Source organism: Convolutriloba macropyga, chromosome 8 (genome assembly GCF_964194025.1).
Source record: "Convolutriloba macropyga chromosome 8, txConMacr16.3, whole genome shotgun sequence".
Taxonomy (NCBI): domain Eukaryota; kingdom Metazoa; phylum Xenacoelomorpha; order Acoela; family Convolutidae; genus Convolutriloba; species Convolutriloba macropyga.
The window spans coordinates 55,271,466-55,291,005 of NC_134475.1; the positions used below are offsets into that span (position 1 = coordinate 55,271,466).

The 19,540-nt window shown below is 37.0% G+C and overlaps 1 protein-coding gene across 2 annotated transcripts in view; it reads right to left on the reverse strand.

Moving 5' to 3' along the window:
• Window positions 1–1,846: 1,846 nt before the first annotated feature.
• The window catches only part of LOC142344842 (uncharacterized), a 79,462-nt gene continuing 61,768 nt past the window's right edge, over window positions 1,847–19,540 (reverse strand). Inside the window, exons 11-14 of one of the 2 annotated variants that reach the window (XM_075396843.1) lie at window positions 13,663–13,677; window positions 12,584–13,323; window positions 11,838–12,211; window positions 1,847–2,943 (exon numbers count right to left, since the gene is read on the reverse strand). In XM_075396843.1, coding sequence (XP_075252958.1) covers window positions 2,067–2,943; window positions 11,838–12,211; window positions 12,584–13,323; window positions 13,663–13,677 — 2,006 coding nt within the window. In that variant the 3' untranslated portion in view covers window positions 1,847–2,066. The remainder of the gene's footprint in view (window positions 2,944–11,837; window positions 12,212–12,583; window positions 13,324–13,662; window positions 13,678–19,540) is intronic. The other variant, XM_075396845.1, reaches the window with a different exon arrangement.

A 19,540-nucleotide genomic window follows, 5' to 3' on the forward strand; every position in this document is an offset into this window, starting at 1 on the left:
CTTTTAGTCACGCTCTCAGCAAAATGCACTGACAGACTAGAAACATAATTCTTCTCCGTTCTTCTTTGGCATCCATTAGCCATAACTATCTATCACAGCTGTTAAAAACATAGCCTGCAGATAATTGCAAAACCGCTGCCGTTGCGCCCAGACCTTCATTGGGATTAGAAAAAATTACAAAAGTTTACAATAGTCTAATATTTTTTCTAAATAACACAGAGACTCACTACTAAGTCCTTAAACATCGTCTTAGTCCCCGGGTTTTATTGGTCTATCCAGCTTTTCACCGTGAATGTGTTTAAGTTTGTTGAGAAATTAAATGCCATTCAGTTGAAACAGTGAGTGAGGTAAGTGAGAAGTCAAAGGTCAGTCAAAACGAAAAGCGTGATCGCTAAGTAAAACGAATAAAAAAGGAGATCACTAAAATAATAGCGGTTGAGAGGCTGATGACGGCTTTTTAAAAGAACAAATTTATAGCCCCACTCGTTGCAAAATCAAATGGGCTCGCCGAGTTCTTAGCGTTTACAGTGCAGGGCTAGGATCCCAGTAAACTAAAACAAAACACACTACCCTTGCTTGATCTGCCTTCGAACCAAAGGCCAGGGGTTGGCGTTGACTGTAGCTGGCTAAAGTATCGGGACGCGAGAAGCACAGTCTGGATGCTTCAGAGCACGAGTAAAGTATGGGCGGGATAAAAAGTGTGCGACGTCCCAGATCACGCTTCAAATCGCAAAAAAGCTGGCTCTCAAGCGTTCCTCAGCAACTATTGCAGCACCTCACATTTAGAATTTAGTAAATCTCTAATGGAAGAGCTTAGCGACCCAATGAACTCGGCGTTACCAGTTTAACTTCTTTCTTAGACAAGAAGTCAAATCACTTCAGCGAGCAAATTTCACGTAAAGATATCCACGTTTACAGAAACTGGGACAAACTTTTTGTGAGAAATGAAAATAACAAGCATCACAGAAGAATTTAGTAAACTAGATCCTTACTTAATTATTCTGGTACAAAGGTAAATAAACTCTTTCACTAAAATTTCTGAAAATATTTTTTCAATTTAAAATTTGGATGGAGTTCATACACTTTGCATTGGAGTACCTGGTTAGTTAACTTTGCATTAAGTCGATATCAGATGTAGATACAACCAGTAAAGGGGATCAATTGTGCAGAAATCGTCTTGAAAATAACCACAAATTGGTCTAATATCACGTCAAGAAACAAAACGACTAACATCGGACGAAGGGCTCTCGAACGACAGTTTAATTTAGAGGGGGTATAGCTTGAATAGTTTTTATGGGTTCGAAAACCTACCCGACAGGGCTGTAAATCTCTGTCCCCCACAATAGAAGTTTCACATCTTAACCACTAAGTCATATCGGCTCTGCTACCACATCGCTTACAATCGCTTTTATGTCCGCAACAGACTTAAATTCAGAATGAGAGCACTTTAGATCGCGCAAAAATCAAGAAGTTAAACGTGAGTCACTTGAGAGCAAAAAATGTTCTAGAACAAAGGCGCCCAAAATTGTTAAGCAAACATTTTGCATAAAAAATACACTTTCACAAAAATTGGTTCAAACTTTGTTCGAGAACAATTAATCAGTTTTTCTTTCATGAACATATACGTGGAGGTGACTTCTAGTTTTGAAGTTGAGTGTAATTCCTTTCATTTGACTTCTAGATTCGGCTCTGAATGCAGCGGTGGAAGTCAATTGTTCAGGAATCAAGAATTCACGCGGAATCAAGAGTTGAATCAGTGAGAAAGTCGAATCGGTTGAACGAACTGAGTAAAGACAAGCGCAGGGCTAAAATAATCGCTACACACTTAGTTTGATTGAGGCGCTAATAATTGCAAGACATTGAGCCAAGTTAAATTGATCAAGTTTGAGCTGAATGGACAAAATCATGAACTTGTATCAAATACATTCATATATGTGTACAAAATCTTTGTAAAGTATTTGTAAAATGGAACAAGTGTTTTTAAAGTTAAGATGAAGTAGTTTCAGAAGCACTATTAGCTGCACCAGAGATTTATTAACTCCACAGATATTTGAATGAAAGTAAAACTAGTCGCGCTCAGATAGACGATGGCGATATTTTTCTTCAGATGATTTTAATTTAGGGAAAGGTGGTTTGTCATATCGATGTTCATAAAACATGTGATCGATGTAATGTCCATTTCTCGAGAACTCCTTTTTACAAGTGCTGTTAAATGAGCAAGGAAATCTGTTTCTTGTTGTGGAGTGGTACCGCTGTCTGTGCTTGAGGTATTTCATTTTATCACTGAAGTGAAGATTGCAATCTTTGCAAAAGACACTCTCGGGCAGCCGTGTTCTGGAAGGGGTCGGTGAATGTGCACGGTTAAGGTGATGGTCTATGTCCGGGTAACTCTTCCCACATATCGTGCATTCCTCAGAGAACTTAATGTTGCATCTAGATCCTGCAGCCGTGCTCTCGGAATTTACGGTTGGAATTTGTGCATCATGGGCTGCATTGGAGGCCGATTTTGCAAAACTCTCCGACTTTTGACCAGACGATGACGTTGGAAGCGCATTAATTCCAGATCTGAAATCGTAGCTGGAAGTTGATGTCTCCTGTCGGTTTTGATCGTTATTGACGGAGACTGAAAATCCAATTCCATTGCAACGTTCGATAGTTCGTTTTTGTGACAAATGAGATAGCTCTTGCGCCGCAACCACTGTATTATTCGGTGTGGGATTAGACGAAGGTGAACATGAAACACGTGAACTAGTTGCAGTTTGTTGACAATTAGTAGAACTGGTAGAAATCGGAATTTGCGACGTAGTAGGTTTCGAAGGAATATAGTCATCCGGGTTCTCTTCATCAGAGCTTATATTGATGAGAACTGCATCGCCATCTCTAAGCTGCAATTTAGAGGAACGTTTTGTCTGTTCTGATGAACTGTTCAACTCTTTCCCAAATCTAAAACAAAAAAGTTTGGTCATTGAAAATCCAAAACTCTACGGCCAAGAAGCACATCTAACGCTCATCGCTTAGACCTATTTCGGTCAATGATGATCATTAATTGATCCACAATTTTCAGTACGACTGAAGACAATATACAAGACTAAGCAAGATCAACTATCGATCCCCAATATTCGAGCATTACCATAATGTAGTTCTGAATTTATCATGCCCACAGAGCCGGGAGGACATATAGGACACCAAAATCAGTTAATTTAGGTCTATGTTTACATTTAATTTCAGTTTTATGATACCAATAAATATGCCTAATTTTCTGTCCAACTATCTTAAAATGCTTTGACATAAATCAACACTCTTGCGATTATTTGAGCCTCATACGAAGACAAATGATTAATAATTACAGCACTATTACAATATCCATTGGAATCACGGCGTATCAAATCACTAGTTAAGCATGCATCGACTTTCGGTCTTGGGGCGAAAACCAGGAAAAAGTAATCACAAAATCATTTAGTATTTGATCTCATTTTGATCAATTGCTTGCTTGGTATTCACTCCTACAGACCGATACTAGAATTTGTTAGTAGTAAAATCAAACCTTTCGTTTCAGTTCACTGAAAACAACACGTTACCAAATCAGGTCACAAATGGTTGCAACAAACAAATCGATATCTACCATCTAATGATGCATGCACACCTAACATTAAAAGTAGGCGCAATTGATTCCCATATTCCCGATTGGGATTGAAAGAACATAACCAACTAAACATTGGAAGAATTGCTCTCGAACGACTAGTGGAAGCTCTAAATCAATTGCAGCCTGCTTCAGTCGGGGGGGGGGGGGGGTGAGGGAGGGAGGGGGAGCCTAAATGGGACTAAGAAGTTCAATAGTGGGCTTCAAATAACCACATTAGAGGTTAACATATACCACTATTAAGATTTAAAGTAAAAATGGCACCAGTTTCGGCGCACTTTTCAGTTGACTTTTAGTATTAAATTGCCGCCAATTGAGTTCAGCTGTTTGAAATTGTGATTGAGAGAGAATTTTAAATCACGCGAAACGCAAAAAGTCAAGGACGTAGAAGTCACACGAAAAGTCGAAACTCAAGCAAAAATTTTGCATGCAAAAAGACACACAAGTTTACAATAACTGCTATGAACTTCGTTCAAGAGCAATTAAACAGAAAAAAAATGGAAAACTGATTGATGTAAAACTTTTTTCAAGTGCGAACTATTTCGATTTCAATTTGTTGTTAGATATAATCCTGTTAATTAATGAGAAGATAAAGAGTCTAGTATCAATAACAATAAGCCTTAAAGATGGTAACAGTAACTTATAAGAACAAAATTCAAGTAGCGGACATCTAAAATTGGGCCTTATGGTTTATTCCGTTTCTATTTTTGATTTCGTTTTTTGGCTCCGTTCATTTTAGATTGCTTTGCTGAACAACTGCAGTTTTAAAAAATTGCACTTTGAGCAGAATGAGCGAAGAACGAAACTAGCCTAAAAAGTGAAAGATTTCACGCAAAATGTCGAAAAAGCTGCGAAATGAGGTAAAGCGAAACAAACTTTTATTCGACAACTTTTATCCTGAAACAATTCAAAGAATTTTTATTAACTAATCAATAAATAGACCTAGAAGGAACTACGAATGGATTGCACAAGTCATTAAGAAAAAAATCCTAAAAATAACAGTAAAAATCGAAGTCAAATTGCCGCATGTGAACAAAAAACCACAAGCAAGAAATTGAATTTTTGTTTTGTTCAAACACCGTTTTCTCACTTTGCTTCAATATTAGAGCAAAAATTATACGCTGCAAAACCACTCGCTTTTTCGCTCTATTTCCTCTTTCGACGTGACCAAAATGATCACTTCAATTTGACTTCAAAAATAATGAAAATGTTTGAACAGATCTTAAATAAGACAGCTCCCCAATACAATTCAAAGTAATTCAATTATAAAATAGGAGCGCAATAACAGCCCCTGAGGGCGGCTATTAAACATACTACTCTCGAACTACTAGTGGGAGCTGTAATCTATTGCAACTTGCTTCAGTGGGGGGGGGGGGTGTAGCCCAGACGACTAAGAAGTCTAATAAAGGGCTACAACTGACGCCATCATAGGTTATTATGAACAACTATTTAACGCGAACAATTTGGTTGTAAATTTCATTTGACTAACAGTAAACTGCCGCCACTTTTCAGCTGCTTAAAATTGTGAATGAGAAAGAAATCCAGACCACACAAAAAGTCAAAGGCGTAAAAGTGGCAGGAAAAGTCAAAACGGTCCAGTAAAATAGCACCAAAACATAGCCCGTAGAATACCCGAAAGGAGTCAGAAAATCCTGAAATATACAAGTTCCATAAAGTTATACAATGAAAAAAACAGTTGACTAACTATGGCAAGGAAAGTGTTTAATGCAGACAAAGCTTTCATTTTAGGAATGTGTGTAGATGGGGGGGGGGGGGGGTAAATGGGTCTGGGGTTCATGGGGGCAGGCAGGTGGGGGTGGAGCTAACTTTTGGGGATAAGTAGTTAGCGATATAGGTAGGTTTGGGATCGTTGGGGGGGGGGGTTATGGTAGGTAAGAGGGTAGGCAGGCGGGGCAGGTAGGTGGGCGTTTCATCCCTCTTGTGTAAGAAAATCAGTACTGCCATTTAGTTCGAGAACAACAGCTATGTTACCATTCAGAAACATGACGTGAGACTAATTAAAACACGTATCAAAATATTAGATAACCTTAAACAAATCAAACTATAAGCAAGTAAAAAAATTATCTGCCATTAAAAAACAGCCGGCAGATTGCCGGAAAATAGCCGCGATAGACGCTTGTGACCTACCATGAATTGAAACAACTAAAGAAATAAGATTGACAGATCGACCACCAGCTTTTTAATAGACCACCAGACTTTTTGGGTTAGATTCCGACTGTCATTTTTATGAGACACATTTGCTCTACAAGGAAAAAAACCCTAATTGAGCTTTTTCAAAATTTTTATTCGATATTAAAACTCAAGACTCTATTACTCAGAAATTAGGGCATATAAGTTTGGCACTACTTTAGATGCACACTATTGACCTTTAATTAGTAAATGTTCATAAAATTTAAAGTTCCATAAGTGAGTTCAAAGTCATTTTTTGAGTGAGGTAAGTCACGCAATTGACCTAACAGCAGAAATGACATCACGAACGCCAATTTTAACTGCAAAGCAGTAGAAGTCACTGAAGCCATTGAAAAAGTCAATTCCAAGAAGTCAGGGTAAGACGAAACAAAAATCTGTTAGACGAATCAAAAACATAGCAGGACAAGTCCTGACATACAATTCAAAGAATTTTCAATGACTAAAAAAAACTAGACCTAGAACGGACTATGAGTGAATTGGGAAAGACATTTCTAAAAAAAAAATCAGATGCAAAAAATCGAAAAAGCAGTAAAAATCAAAGTAAAATTGCCGCATGTGAAAAAAACCACTAGGGAGAAAACTAATTTTTCTTCAAACACCGTTTTCTCACTCTACTTCAAAATTCGAGCGAAAAAATTTAACGCCGCCAAACAGCTCGCTTTTTCGCTCCATTTCCTGTTTCGGCGTGACCAAAATCACTACTCCAATTTGAGTTAAAAATATCATTAAAATGTGTGAACAGATCTTTAAAAAAAGACAGCGCCCCAATACAATTCAAATTCTTTGAATTTTAAAAATTAGGAGCGCAATAATAGTAGCCTGGAATTGCTGACACGGCAATTAAAAAATAAATTAAATTGTGCTATAACAAGTAAGGCCAAAACTGTTAAAACTGTGAGTTCTAAACTGAAACCGTTCAACACATTCTACTACACATGAACAATAGGCCAAATTCAGTGAGATCTGTCATTAATTGGCCAGTGAAATCTGTCAAAATTTTTGTTATTGAGATTTAGAGACAAAACCAGAAAAGGGTCAATATATATGATTAAAACAAAAATTCAGTAAACATTTTTTAAAACAAATAAGTCAAAAAGTCAGTAGTAATAAACAAACATTTACGGGCAAAATCAATACATTTTTAAGAAAAGGAAAAAAGGTCAAGAAATTCATTAGGTTCAACTGAAACACCTAATAAATTCTCATATGTCTTATTAGGAAAGCGATAGGACCTGTGACCATTGAACCGAAGCAACGAAAATCAAGACACAAACATAAACCGACAAATGTCCGAAGAATTGCTCTTGAACGACAGGCGAGGCTGTTAATTCAGGGGATGTAGACTAGATCAATTTTTCTTTAAGGGTGCAAAAATCCCTCACGTCCGGGATTTGAACCATCGACCTCCAGAACTGTGCCCCAAAGCACTTCCAACTGCGCCATCAGAACCTCATTATTGCTGTGCTGCAACCAATTTAAATTAGCAACAAGCTTTACTTCGGAGTGAGACCAATAGAGATCACTCAAACGAAAGTGTGAAAAAGTCACTTGAGCAGTCAAAGAATGTTCTAGAAGAAAAGCGCAAAATTGTCAAGCAATAAATTTGCATAAAAAAGACACACACGTTTAAAATAATTGCTATGAACTTCGTTCAAGAACAACTAAAAATTACGTGTGAAACTCGGGAATTTATGTTCTGAGTAGTATTATAATAAAAGAAAACCGGTAACTATTTTATGCACCATTAGAAAACCGATGACCTCTCGTTAATGATGTGAAGGGGACTGAAAACAGGAAATGACAGGGAGCGCACGGGGGAGTTAAGCGCGTTGGGTTACAACGATGTGTAGGGGTGGGGCTTGGGGAGCAGTGTGTGCGTGTGTATGGGGTGAAGGTCAAACTCTGAGAGCCGCCCTTCATACCACGAATTTGTCTCCAAAACAGTTTGGTCGATCCCATAATTAGAATCTAGTAAGCCTACAGGCTCTCAGAGAACTTAATGGGCGTTACCTGTTTATTCCGTTTTCGCGGACGAAAAGGGTCATACAGAGTTGATTTTGATAAGCAAAAAGTCGCAAGAAAAAAAACCGCAGGAATAATAAAAAGAGAACTTTGTTTGACACCAATTAACAACTTCTTTCAATTAGACCTCATTAACCAAAAACAATTAGCTGCCCGTTGATGTCTGAAATCAGTTTGAAAATATTTCAAGCTTTCAATTACTCACTTTGAAACTACTCTAGTGTGACTAAAAACATAAATCGACTAGCGTCGGAGAAATTGCTCTTGAATGACAGGCGGGGCGTTAATTTTTCTTTTTTGGTGAAGAACATCAGAAATCAGAAGGTAGGGTCCGAACCCCAACCTCCTGAGTCCAGTTCCTCCACCAAGACAGCGGCATTAACTACTCGGCTATCACGACCTTGCCATCGTATCTCTAACAATAGGTTTTGTTTGAACAACGAACTTTAGGAGTGAGAGCGATTGCAATCGCTAAAAAATCAAGAAGTGAGTGAAAAAGTCGATTGAGAAGTCAAATATTATTCTAGAGAAGCGCAAAAATTGTCAAGCGAAAAATCTGCAGAAAAATATAGCCAGTAGAATACCGGAAACGAATCGAAGCGTCCTGCCCTAAAATCTCTAAGCTTAACTTACCCAAATCAGAACATCTTACAGTTATTTTTATTATTATGAGTTTTTATGATTCTCAGCAGTTATTGTTTAGACGTCTTTTGTAGAATTTAAAAGATTTGGAATGTATTTCTTTTTAAGATCGGTGAAACATTTTTATAACTTTTTTCCGGTCAGTGAAATTGGAAGAGTTATTAATTGCTCTCGAGTGCGAAGCAGTTTTTGTAATGTGTGCTGCTGCTGAATTTTGGGGGAATTTCTCAGGAAAGAAAAAAGAGATAAAAATTGACAGAATTTGTTTCCAAGTTTCAAAAAGTGTTTACATTTGGTGTGCAGCTTCAGTTAAATCCTAAAATTATACATAATTCAGCTTCTAAACTTAAGGCTGTAAAGCTTAATACAAATGCCAGCTTGCAATGAACTTTGATAACCTATTGCACTGACTTAATGACTGCTTTATCCCTTTCCTTTGATTTTCCTACATTGCCCGTACTCACTATATTGCGTAATTCAATGAGTGAAAGAATTGAAATGCACTTAGTTGAAAAAGTGAGTGAGCCAGGAGTCACATGTGAAAGTTAGGGTTGTGAGTAGGTGCTGGGGTAGGTGGGGAAGGGGGAAGGTGTAGGTGGGGCGCGGGTGTTTAGGTGTCACACGTTGAAGTTGTGACTTGCGCAAATCAAAAACATAACCGGCAGATTGCTAGAAAGTAGCCGCAATAGCTGCAGTCTAAAAAACAGAAAAAAGACAAACCAAAAAAAGTCTCTTTTCATTAAAGGATGAGATGTTATATTTTGATAAAGAATAGCTGCTTCTATTAGCTGCTCTCAAATGACCTTCATTTAGAGTGACACACATCAACCTAGTCCCTTTGAATTCAAGTAAAGAATAGTTAACATCAAAGTGAGGAAGTCATTTTTGAGAGTGAAGAAAGTCATGTGGCCAAAAACGTAATCCCGCGAATGAACAAAAAGTCTCTCCACTAAGAGTGAAAAATAAAGTCACGCAAGCAATTCAGGAGAAATTGATAGAACGAATGAACAAAAATAAGGTTTGAAGTGGTTGTGGCGTCATATGGTCGTAACAAAAATTTTATCCAACCACAAAATATCAGCCAAGCCTTAATGAGCTCAAATATTAATTTTTGAGGAAAAGGAGAATTTGGAAAAAAAATTCATTTTTTTCGTCAAATTGCATAGAAAGGGACGCCTTTGCAGCGAAAGAAACTTGTATCCTTTGTCGCGAAAAGAGGCTACAGGCATTACGCTTTAATGCATTTACCAATGATTTTAATAAAACGATAAGTGTGCCAAAATCGCAAAAAAAAGAATCAGCAAATTAGCTCAATTTTTCAAATTAATTACCAGAAAAAGAAAAGAAACACAATATACCGACAAAACAAACGTTTAAAATCAAAACTAATGTCCACTACTATTCGTAGAAAGTAATTATCAAATAGTCAAATAGTTTAACCGGCATCAAGCAAATTATCAAATAGTCAAATAGTTTAAACGGCATCAAGCAAATTCTCAGTGCCGCACTATGTCAAATGAAATCAATGACAATCAACAAAACACCAAAGAAAAAAGGCTAATCATTATTTTTAACAAGTAATGAAAGCAGAGCCGATAAGAACTATGGGTTTCAGGAACAAGATAGACTGATGCATGCTAGAATGCGGAAAATACGGACAGAAACAAAAACATTAAAAAAACAGAAAAGACTTGTTCTTGATTTTTGAAAGTTAAAAAACAAATTGAAAAAGAAAACAAATTACCTTTCAATCTTTAGCATAAAACTATATAGCTAACGTCCTGTATAGGTTAAAAGGTAGAGACGTAGTTCAAAGATTGGAAACAATATAATATTTTGCAAAACAGTATCAAAAAAATTTTCAAAATTATACTTATGAAAAAAATCTTGCAGAATTTCAATTACTAAACGCCACAAAATTATTCAATTATGAGTAAAAGTAAAATCAGACCCCTGAAAGTGCACAAAAATATTTTTCTAGTAATTAAATCCAAAAAAAATTGGACAAAAAACATCCAAAATCGGGAAATTATGTGTACAATTCTATAAAACAAAAATACTTCACGTTATAAAGATGCATTCAGTGCGTGACATATTGAAGATTAATTGCCATATGTACTGATTTTTCAAGAAAAAAATCGGCTTCAAAATAGAAAATTGAAGAAACTTAATTAAAAAAGCCTAAAATGATATAAATAATTGGGAAATATGTGCTCATTTAGAATGTAAAACGCTTTATCAGACTCTCATAAACACTGTGGTATTAATTTCACATATAAAACATAGCTGGCAGATTGCCAGAAAATAGCCGCAATAGCTTCGTAGATCTGCAGTCTAAAAAAACAGTAAAAAAGACAGACCAAAAAATTCGTCTTTTCATTGAAGGCTGATATAATATATTTTGATTAAAAATCTGTCGACGTTTTTGCTGCCTCTATTAGCTGCTCTCAAATAACCTTCATTTAGAGTGACACACACCCATTTGACTTGATCTCTTTGAGTTAAAGTAAATAAAAGTCAATTTAAAAGTGATGAAGTCATTTTTGAGAGTGAGGTAAGTCAAGTGTGACCAAAAATTTAATCACGCGCATGAACAAAAAAACTCGCTCCACGTAGAGCAAAAAATTATGTCACACATGCAATTCAGTTGAAATTGCATGAACGAATGAACAAAAAGTGGCTGTGACGTCATATGGTCGTAACAAAAATCATGACGACGAAATAAAAAAAAACCAAGAGAAGGCCAATAATAGCCCCAGCTATCGCTGTGCGGCTATTAATAATAAAATTTCTATAAAAAACTTTCGACAAAAAAATGCTATAAGCAAAAACCTGGGCCAATTGGACGAAAAAAAACGGCTGAAAATGGTTATAAGCGGCAATCTATAAAAAAACACTTTTCAAAGTCAAAAAGTTATTCACTGATCGAAGCGCATGATCACAAATTTCTCTCGCTAATAAAAAAATTAGTTCATATGGCAATTTTACTCGCTCTTTATTTTTTAGGTCAAAATGCCGCGTGAACAAATCTACTTCCTGTAAAAAAAAAACCTTAAGAAAACCAATACTCCTCTTCGAGTCGTAAAAACCAGGAGAAGGCAAATAATAGCCCCAGCTATCGCTGTACGGCTATTAAAAACCGGAGGTAAAGCGAATTTTAAAAATGCTACTCTAAAAATAGCAGTCCTCCAAGAATGTTCTCTAACTACTTCTGCTTAATTTTTTGAGATGGTATAAAGGTATTTATAGGCAACAACTTTAGTGCAAACAAAAAGTGAAAAAAATGATTAAGCCTGATCAGAACTTATTTTCCCCTTCCTACCTTGAAGTATGGTTGTTGTTCAGCTCAGTGGTGTAATTCTTGCATTTTTTTGCCTGATTGTTGTTAGGTTCCTCCTGAGTGTCAACCGCCTTCAAAGGCGGAGGCAAGTCTTCGTCATCGTCGCTAATATCCACATACTGCGGGGAACGTCTCAGTTCATCTTTATGAAGACCATTGGACTTCGATGAGAGCGGCTTCTCCGAACCCGTTTCTGGTTGGGCTGCTGCTCTTAGGGGTGACCGGGAATTTGTTGACCTTGTTGACCCTGATGAATCATTGCGCCTGATCGTACCTGGCCTTTCATCCTTACTGCTGTATTGGGGTTCTAATGGTCTTTTTCGTGTGCCTGTCTGAGTACGGTCTTCGTTATCAGCCTACAAAATTAGTTAAAAAGAAATTAGGTAGATTGTAGCGTGTTTACACTTGGTGTTCTAACATCACTATGGGCTTCTAACATCCTTGATCTCTTGGCACGTCCTTCAGAGCACAAAGTAGCGCCATTCTGACAATTTTGATTACCATAGTTCTTGTATACATATTTTCCTCAAGCTTTGACATATCTGTACAAAAAGGGTATCTTTTCCGAGCGTGCCCCCTCCCAGCTTAGTGGGTGCATATTATTAGCCCCCCCCCCCCCCACTACGTGCCATGTTTTCGCAATGATTTAATATGTAATGGCACGTGTTCCTTAACGGGGGTGTGCATAACATACTGAGGGGATCCAAAAAAGATATGAAGATAGTTACCGATAAGCGAGGATCGGATTTCTTATCTGCTGCAGTCATGTTTGAACTAGAACTTGAAGTGCGAGAATTAGATCCAATAGTAAGCCGAGAATGGGATAAATCAGAACTCTGTACACTGTTTGATCTGTTCACAGCTGTTGAACTGAATATGCCAGATGATCCTGTAGATGACTTTGTATCACCCTTTGCCCGCATTGAATTCGGGTTTAATAATTGGGAGGAAGAGGCAATGTGAGCTGGACTTGTAGCATTTGGGGTTTTGGTGTGGCAAGAAGTTTGCGATACTTGATCAACTGAAAGATCATGAGACGATTTTTTAGTTTTCGGAGGACTTGTCATCTCTCGAGAGCGTTTAGAGCTTGATTTGGGGTCCTCGCTGGATTTGGACGAAACATCTGGATTTGATGTCTGTTTAGAAACAGAGTCCACGTGAAACCTTTCAGTGCCATTTCTTGGCATATCATTTCCACCACTTAGTCTTGTAGCATGCTTATGCAATGGAAATTCTGTAGAGACGGTGTTGTTCATCGATGCAGCTGACTTTTCAGGTGAACCAGTTTTGGATACTGGAGGTTGCTTTTTCTGTGGAGCCAGAGGAATCGTAATAGGAGTCGCAGATCCTGTTGTTGATTTCATACTGCTTTGGTTGTTGTTGGAACTCGGTTCTGATGATGAAGGCGACAGTATCTCCTCTGTTGTAATTGTACTTATCAATGATTGAGGAGGCGGTGGAGGTCGAACTGTTAAAGAAAATTTTCAGTCAGCAAAAGAAGCTTTGTTCCTCTTGTTAGTCTGTTGCCAATATCGGTTCCATTAAAAATTGCACAGGTTGTTTAAAATTGTTTAAGACAGTATCATATACCTCCTATAACTACACGCCTAAAAGTCAAGAATTTATGAGGGTGTGCAAATAAATTGCCTCTATTTATTAGAGAACTTTCAAATAGCACATTTTTCAACATGACTCTGCTCTGATAAAGATAAGATATAAAAAGACACTCAACAGTCAATATGAAAACAGAAGAGAACAGAGAACAGAATCAGCGTATTGAAAAATACAGAGACAGAAGTAATCTTACGTGCTAAGTAAAATTCTGTTTAAAACAGCAGACAAAATTTACTCAGTTCACATATAAAACGAAGAACTGACGTTAAACAAAAATGTCTAAAACTGTTTTGGCAATTTCAGACATTTTCTGCACCAAAATTTTCTCCAGATGGCTCAAGGCAGTACACATGAGTATCTTCAAATCGCTTTAAAAAATAAAACGAGAAAGCATACTCAAAATGAAGAATAGCATGCTCAGTCAAAAAGGAATGAATAACATCACAGCCTCAAAAAGCGAAAGCGCTTCGGGGCCCATGTAGGCCCAAAAGAACAAAAATCGTACCGAGCCACAACTGATCATAAAATTGCGCAAAAAGTTGATGAACTCAATAATTTGGACGCAAGAACAATAAATAAAAGACTCCCTGTCATCTGGGGCATCAGTCAAGTCTAAAAATTGACCCTGTGAGCTCTCAGTCTCCGTCGACATATCAGAAGGGGATTTCAGACTAAACGGTCACAAAAAGTGTAAAATAACAGAAAAATTACAATGAATGCGTGTTATTTTGAAGATAAACTACTTCACGTAGCAATTCTGTTTTTGAACAAATACAAAACCCCAAAAAATATCAGGTACTGAAAAAAACTTTAAACAAATTACATGATCCCACTTCATTCAGAAAGAAAGAAATGTTCAGGAATTTGTCAAAACAGGGTACATATCATAAATCATAGCTGCCCACCCAGAATCGCAGCTACGTTAAAAGCAAAAAATCGCCAAAACTGAACTAATACAGAACTGAATGTCAAAAACTTGGCTGGCGGATAAATCAGAGTCTCCGCCAAAACTCCTACATTCAGAATCCGCTAAGTGCTTGAAGCAACTAACGCTTACATAATGTAGGGCGTGCCCACTCTGACTAACCACTCGACCCGTTAAAGATTGCTTACAGACCATCAAGAACAATTTTACTGTCCTCATTGACTATGTTGGAAAAAATTGAACAAGAGTATCTCTCTACGTATAACTTATGCATTCAAACTCAAAACCATAAAGGTCAAAAACGCTGAATCACAACTTGATCAAAACTGGTGCAAGAAAAGTTAAAAACTAAAAGCAATGAATGCGTGTTTATATAAACTACCTAACATACCAGTTTTTTTTCGAGCAAAAAAACCCCAAAAAATATCAGGTACTGAAAAAAAATTTAAAACAATCATATGATTCCACTTCATTCAGAAAAACAGAAAAAAATAGTCAGTAATTTGGCAACACCGGTTGCGTATAAAAAAATTAGCTGCCCACCCAGAAAGGAAGCTACGTTAAAAGGAATAAATCACCAAAAATGAACTAATACCGAACTGAATGTCAATAACTTGGCTGGCGGATAAATCAGAGTCTCCGCCAAAACTCCTACAATCAGAATTCACTCAGTGCTTCAAGCAACTAACTCTTACATAAGGTCCCATGTAGGGCGTGCCCACTCTGACTAACCACTCGACCCGTTAAAAATTGCTTACAGACCATCAAGAACAATTTTACTGTCCTCATTGACTATGTTGGAAAAAATTGATTAAGAGTATCTCTCTACGTATAACTTATGCACTCAACTCAAAACCATAAAGGTCAAAAATGCTGAATCACGACTTGATCAAAACTGGTGCAAAAAAAGTAAAAAACTAAAAGCAATGAATGCGTGTATATAAAAACTACCTAACATACCAGTTTTTTTCGAGCAAAAAACACCCGAAAAATATCAGGTACTGAAAAAAATTTAAAACAATCATATGGTCCCACTTCATTCAGAAAAACAGAATAAAAATATTCAGTAATTTGGCAACACCGGTTGCGTATAAAAAAAATTAGCTGCCCAACCAGAAAGGAAGCTACGTTAAAAGGAATAAATCACCAAAAATGAACTAATACGGAACTGAATGTCAACTTGGCTGGCGGATAAATCAGAGTCTCCGCCAAAACTCCTACATTCAGAATTCGCTAAGTGCTTGAAGCAACTAACGCTTACATAATGTAGGGCGTGCCCACTCTGACTAACCACTCGACCCGTTAAAGACTGCTTACAGACCATCAAGAACAATTTTACTGTCCTCATTGACTATAATGGAAAAAATTGAACAAGAGTATCTCTCTACGTATAACTTATGCATTCAACTCAAAACCATAAAGGTCAAAAACGCTGAATCACGACTTTATCAAAACTGGTGCAAGAAAAGTTAAAAACTAAAAGCAATGAATGCGTGTTTATATAAACTACCTAACATACCAGTTTTCGAGCAAAAAACCCCAAAAAATATCAGGTACTGAAAAAAAATTTAAAACAATCATATGATCCCACTTCATTCAGAAAAACAGAAAAAAAATATTCAGTAATTTGGCAACACCGGTTGCGTATAAAAAAATTAGCTGCCCACCCAGAAAGGAAGCTACGTTAAAAGGAATAAATCACCAAAAATGAACTAATACGGAACTGAATGTCAACTTGGCTGGCGGATAAATCAGAGTCTCCGCCAAAACTCCTACATTCAGAATTCGCTAAGTGCTTGAAGCAACTAACGCTTACATAATGTAGGGCGTGCCCACTCTGACTAACCACTCGACCCGTTAAAGACTGCTTACAGACCATCAAGAACAATTTTACTGTCCTCATTGACTATGTTGGAAAAAATTGAACAAGAGTATCTCTCTACGTATAACTTATGCATTCAACTCAAAACCATAAAGGTCAAAAACGCTGAATCACGACTTTATCAAAAATGGTGCAAGAAAAGTTAAAAACTAAAAGCAATGAATGCGTGTTTATATAAACTACCTAACATACCAGTTTTCGAGCAAAAAACCCCAAAAAATATCAGGTACTGAAAAAAAATTTAAAACAATCATATGATCCCACTTCATTCAGAAAAACAGAAAAAAAATATTCAGTAATTTGGCAACACCGGTTGCGTATAAAAAAATTAGCTGCCCACCCAGAAAGGAAGCTACGTTAAAAGGAATAAATCACCAAAAATGAACTAATACGGAACTGAATGTCAATAACTTGGCTGGCGGATAAATCAGAGTCTTCGCCAAAACTCTTACATTCAGAATTTGCTCAGTGCTTCCAGCAACTAACTCTTACATAAGGTCCCATGTAGGGCGTGCCCACTCTGACTAACCACTCGACCCGTTAAAGTTGGCTTAAAGACCATCAAGAACAATTTTACTGTCCTCATTGACTATGTTGGAAAAAATTGAACAAGAGCATCTCTCTAAGTAAAACTTATGCATTCAACTCAAAGCCATAAAGGTCAAAAACGCTGAATCACGACTTGATCAAAACTGGTGCAAGAAAAGTTAAAAACTAAAAGCAATGAATGCGTGTTTATATAAACTACCTAACATACCAGTTTTTTTCGAGCAAAAAAACCCCAAAAAAATCAGGTACTGAAAAAAAATTTAAAACAATCATATGATCCCACTTCATTCAAAAAAACAGAAAAAAAATATTCAGTAATTTGGCAACACCGGTTGCCTATAAAAAAATTAGCTGCCCACCCAGAAAGGAAGCTACGTTAAAAGGAATAAATCACCAAAAATGAACTAATACCGAACTGAATGTCAATAACTTGGCTGGCGGATAAATCAGAGTCTCCGCCAAAACTCCTACAATCAGAATTCACTCACTGCTTGAAGCAACTAACGCTTACATAATGTAGGGCGTGCCCGCTCTGACTAACCACTCGTTAAAGATTGCTCACAGACCATCAAGAACAATTTTACTGTCCTCATTGACTATGTTTGAAAACATTGAACAAGTGTATCTCTCTATGTATAACTTATGCATTCAACTCAATACCATAAGGGTCCAAAACGCTGAATCAGGACTTGATCAAAATTGGTGCAAGAAAATTTATGAACTAAAAGCATTAGACAAAAAACAATTCCGATTCCCGCAGTTGTGGCATCTGAGTAGGCCACATTATTCTTCTGTGGGATCTCACTCACAGTTGAAAAACAACAGGATTTGACTAAAACGATACCTAATAACAAAAAATCTATAAATGAACGCAAGTGCTTTTAAAGTTAAGCAAACTAATAGAGCAACTTTGATTTTGGGAAATTTACAAACAACCAAACATGAAAATTTGGATTTGCTTAATTAATAATCATTGGATTAAAAGCCACTGGAAAATCTCAAGAAAAACCAATTCATGTATTCGTACAATCAGAGAAAAAAGTCACAACGCGCATAACAAATCCTAACGGCCTAGTCAATATCAAAAACCTGCGAAGTAAGTATTGCTCAAAAATACCTGATATAGAATTGAGTGGTATTGTTTTGGGTTTCTGGTAAACGTCAGTCTTGTGGAAAAATACACGACTCATTCTTTGCTCAGTGCTGGCAGCGGATGACTTGCACATACAGTCCCAGGCAAGTTGTCCCAACTCGGATTTATCCACGCAATTCTTGGTTGTTTGTTGCTCAGCCGTTCCAGAACGAATTCTTGGATCAATTTGGTAGAAGGTTGCTCCCCTGCCAGGCATATCTGTAAAGATTTAAAAACGTAATGAGAGTTTAAAAAGCAGCAACAATGTTCACAAGTATAACTAACACTATCACAAGAAGAATGTCATCTCAGAGTGCTCGAAAATGTTGCGCCAAATGTCAAAAAATAGCGCAAAAAGTCTACGAACTCAATGATTTGGCCGAAAAAAAGAAAAGATTTCCAGCCATCTGGTGCTTTATTCGAATCTAAAATTTGACCCTGTCAGCAATCAGACATAGTGCAATGAATGCGTGTTTATAAAAACTACTAGACATACCAGTTTATTTCCGAGCAAAAAAAGAAAACCTCGAAAAATATCAGGTACTGAAAAAAATTTAAAACAATCATATGATCCCACTTCATTCACAAAAACAGAAAAGAAATGTTCAGTAATTTGGCAACACTAGTTGCGTATAAAAAAAATTAGCTGCCCACCCAGAAAGGAAGCTACGTTAAAAGGAATAAATCACCAAAAATGAACTAATATGGAACTGAATGTCAATAACTTGGCTGGCGGATAAATCAGAGTCTCCGCCAAAACTCCTACAATCAGAACTCGCTCACTGCTTGAAGCAACTAACGCTTACATAATGTAGGGCGTGCCCACTCAGACAAACCACTCGTTAAAGATTACTTACAGACCATCAAGAACAATTTTACTGTCCTCATTGACTATGTTTGAAAAAATTGAACAAGTGTATCGCTCTATGTATAACTTATGCATTCCACTCAAAACCATAAAGGTCCGAAAAGCTGAATCACGACTTGATCAAAATTGGTACAAGAAAAGTTATGAACTAAAAACAGTAGACAAAAAACACTTCCGATTCCAGCAGTTGGGGCATCCGATTAGGCCACATTATTCTTCTGTGGGATCTTAAAGTTAAGCAAACTAATGTAGCAACTTTGATTTTGGGAAATTTACCAACAACCAAACATGAAAACTTGGATTCGCTTGTTAAATAATCATTGGATTAAAAGCCAATGGAAAATCTCAAGAAAAACCAATTCATGTATTCGTACAATCAGAGAAAAAAGTCACAACGCGCATAAAAATCCTAACGGCCTAGTCAATATCAAAAACCTGCGAAGTAAGTATTGCTCAAAAATACCTGATATAGAATTGAGTGGTATTGTTTTGGGTTTCTGGTAAACGTCAGTCTTGTGAAAAAATACACGGCTTATTCTTTGCTCAGTGCTGGCAGCGGATGACTTGCACATGCAGTCCCAGGCAAGTTGTCCCAACTCGAATTTATCCACGCAATTCTTGGTTGTTTGTTGCTCAGCCGTTCCAGAACGAATTCTTGGATCAATTTGGTAGAAGGTTGCTCCCCTGCCAGGCATATCTGTAAACATTTTAAAGC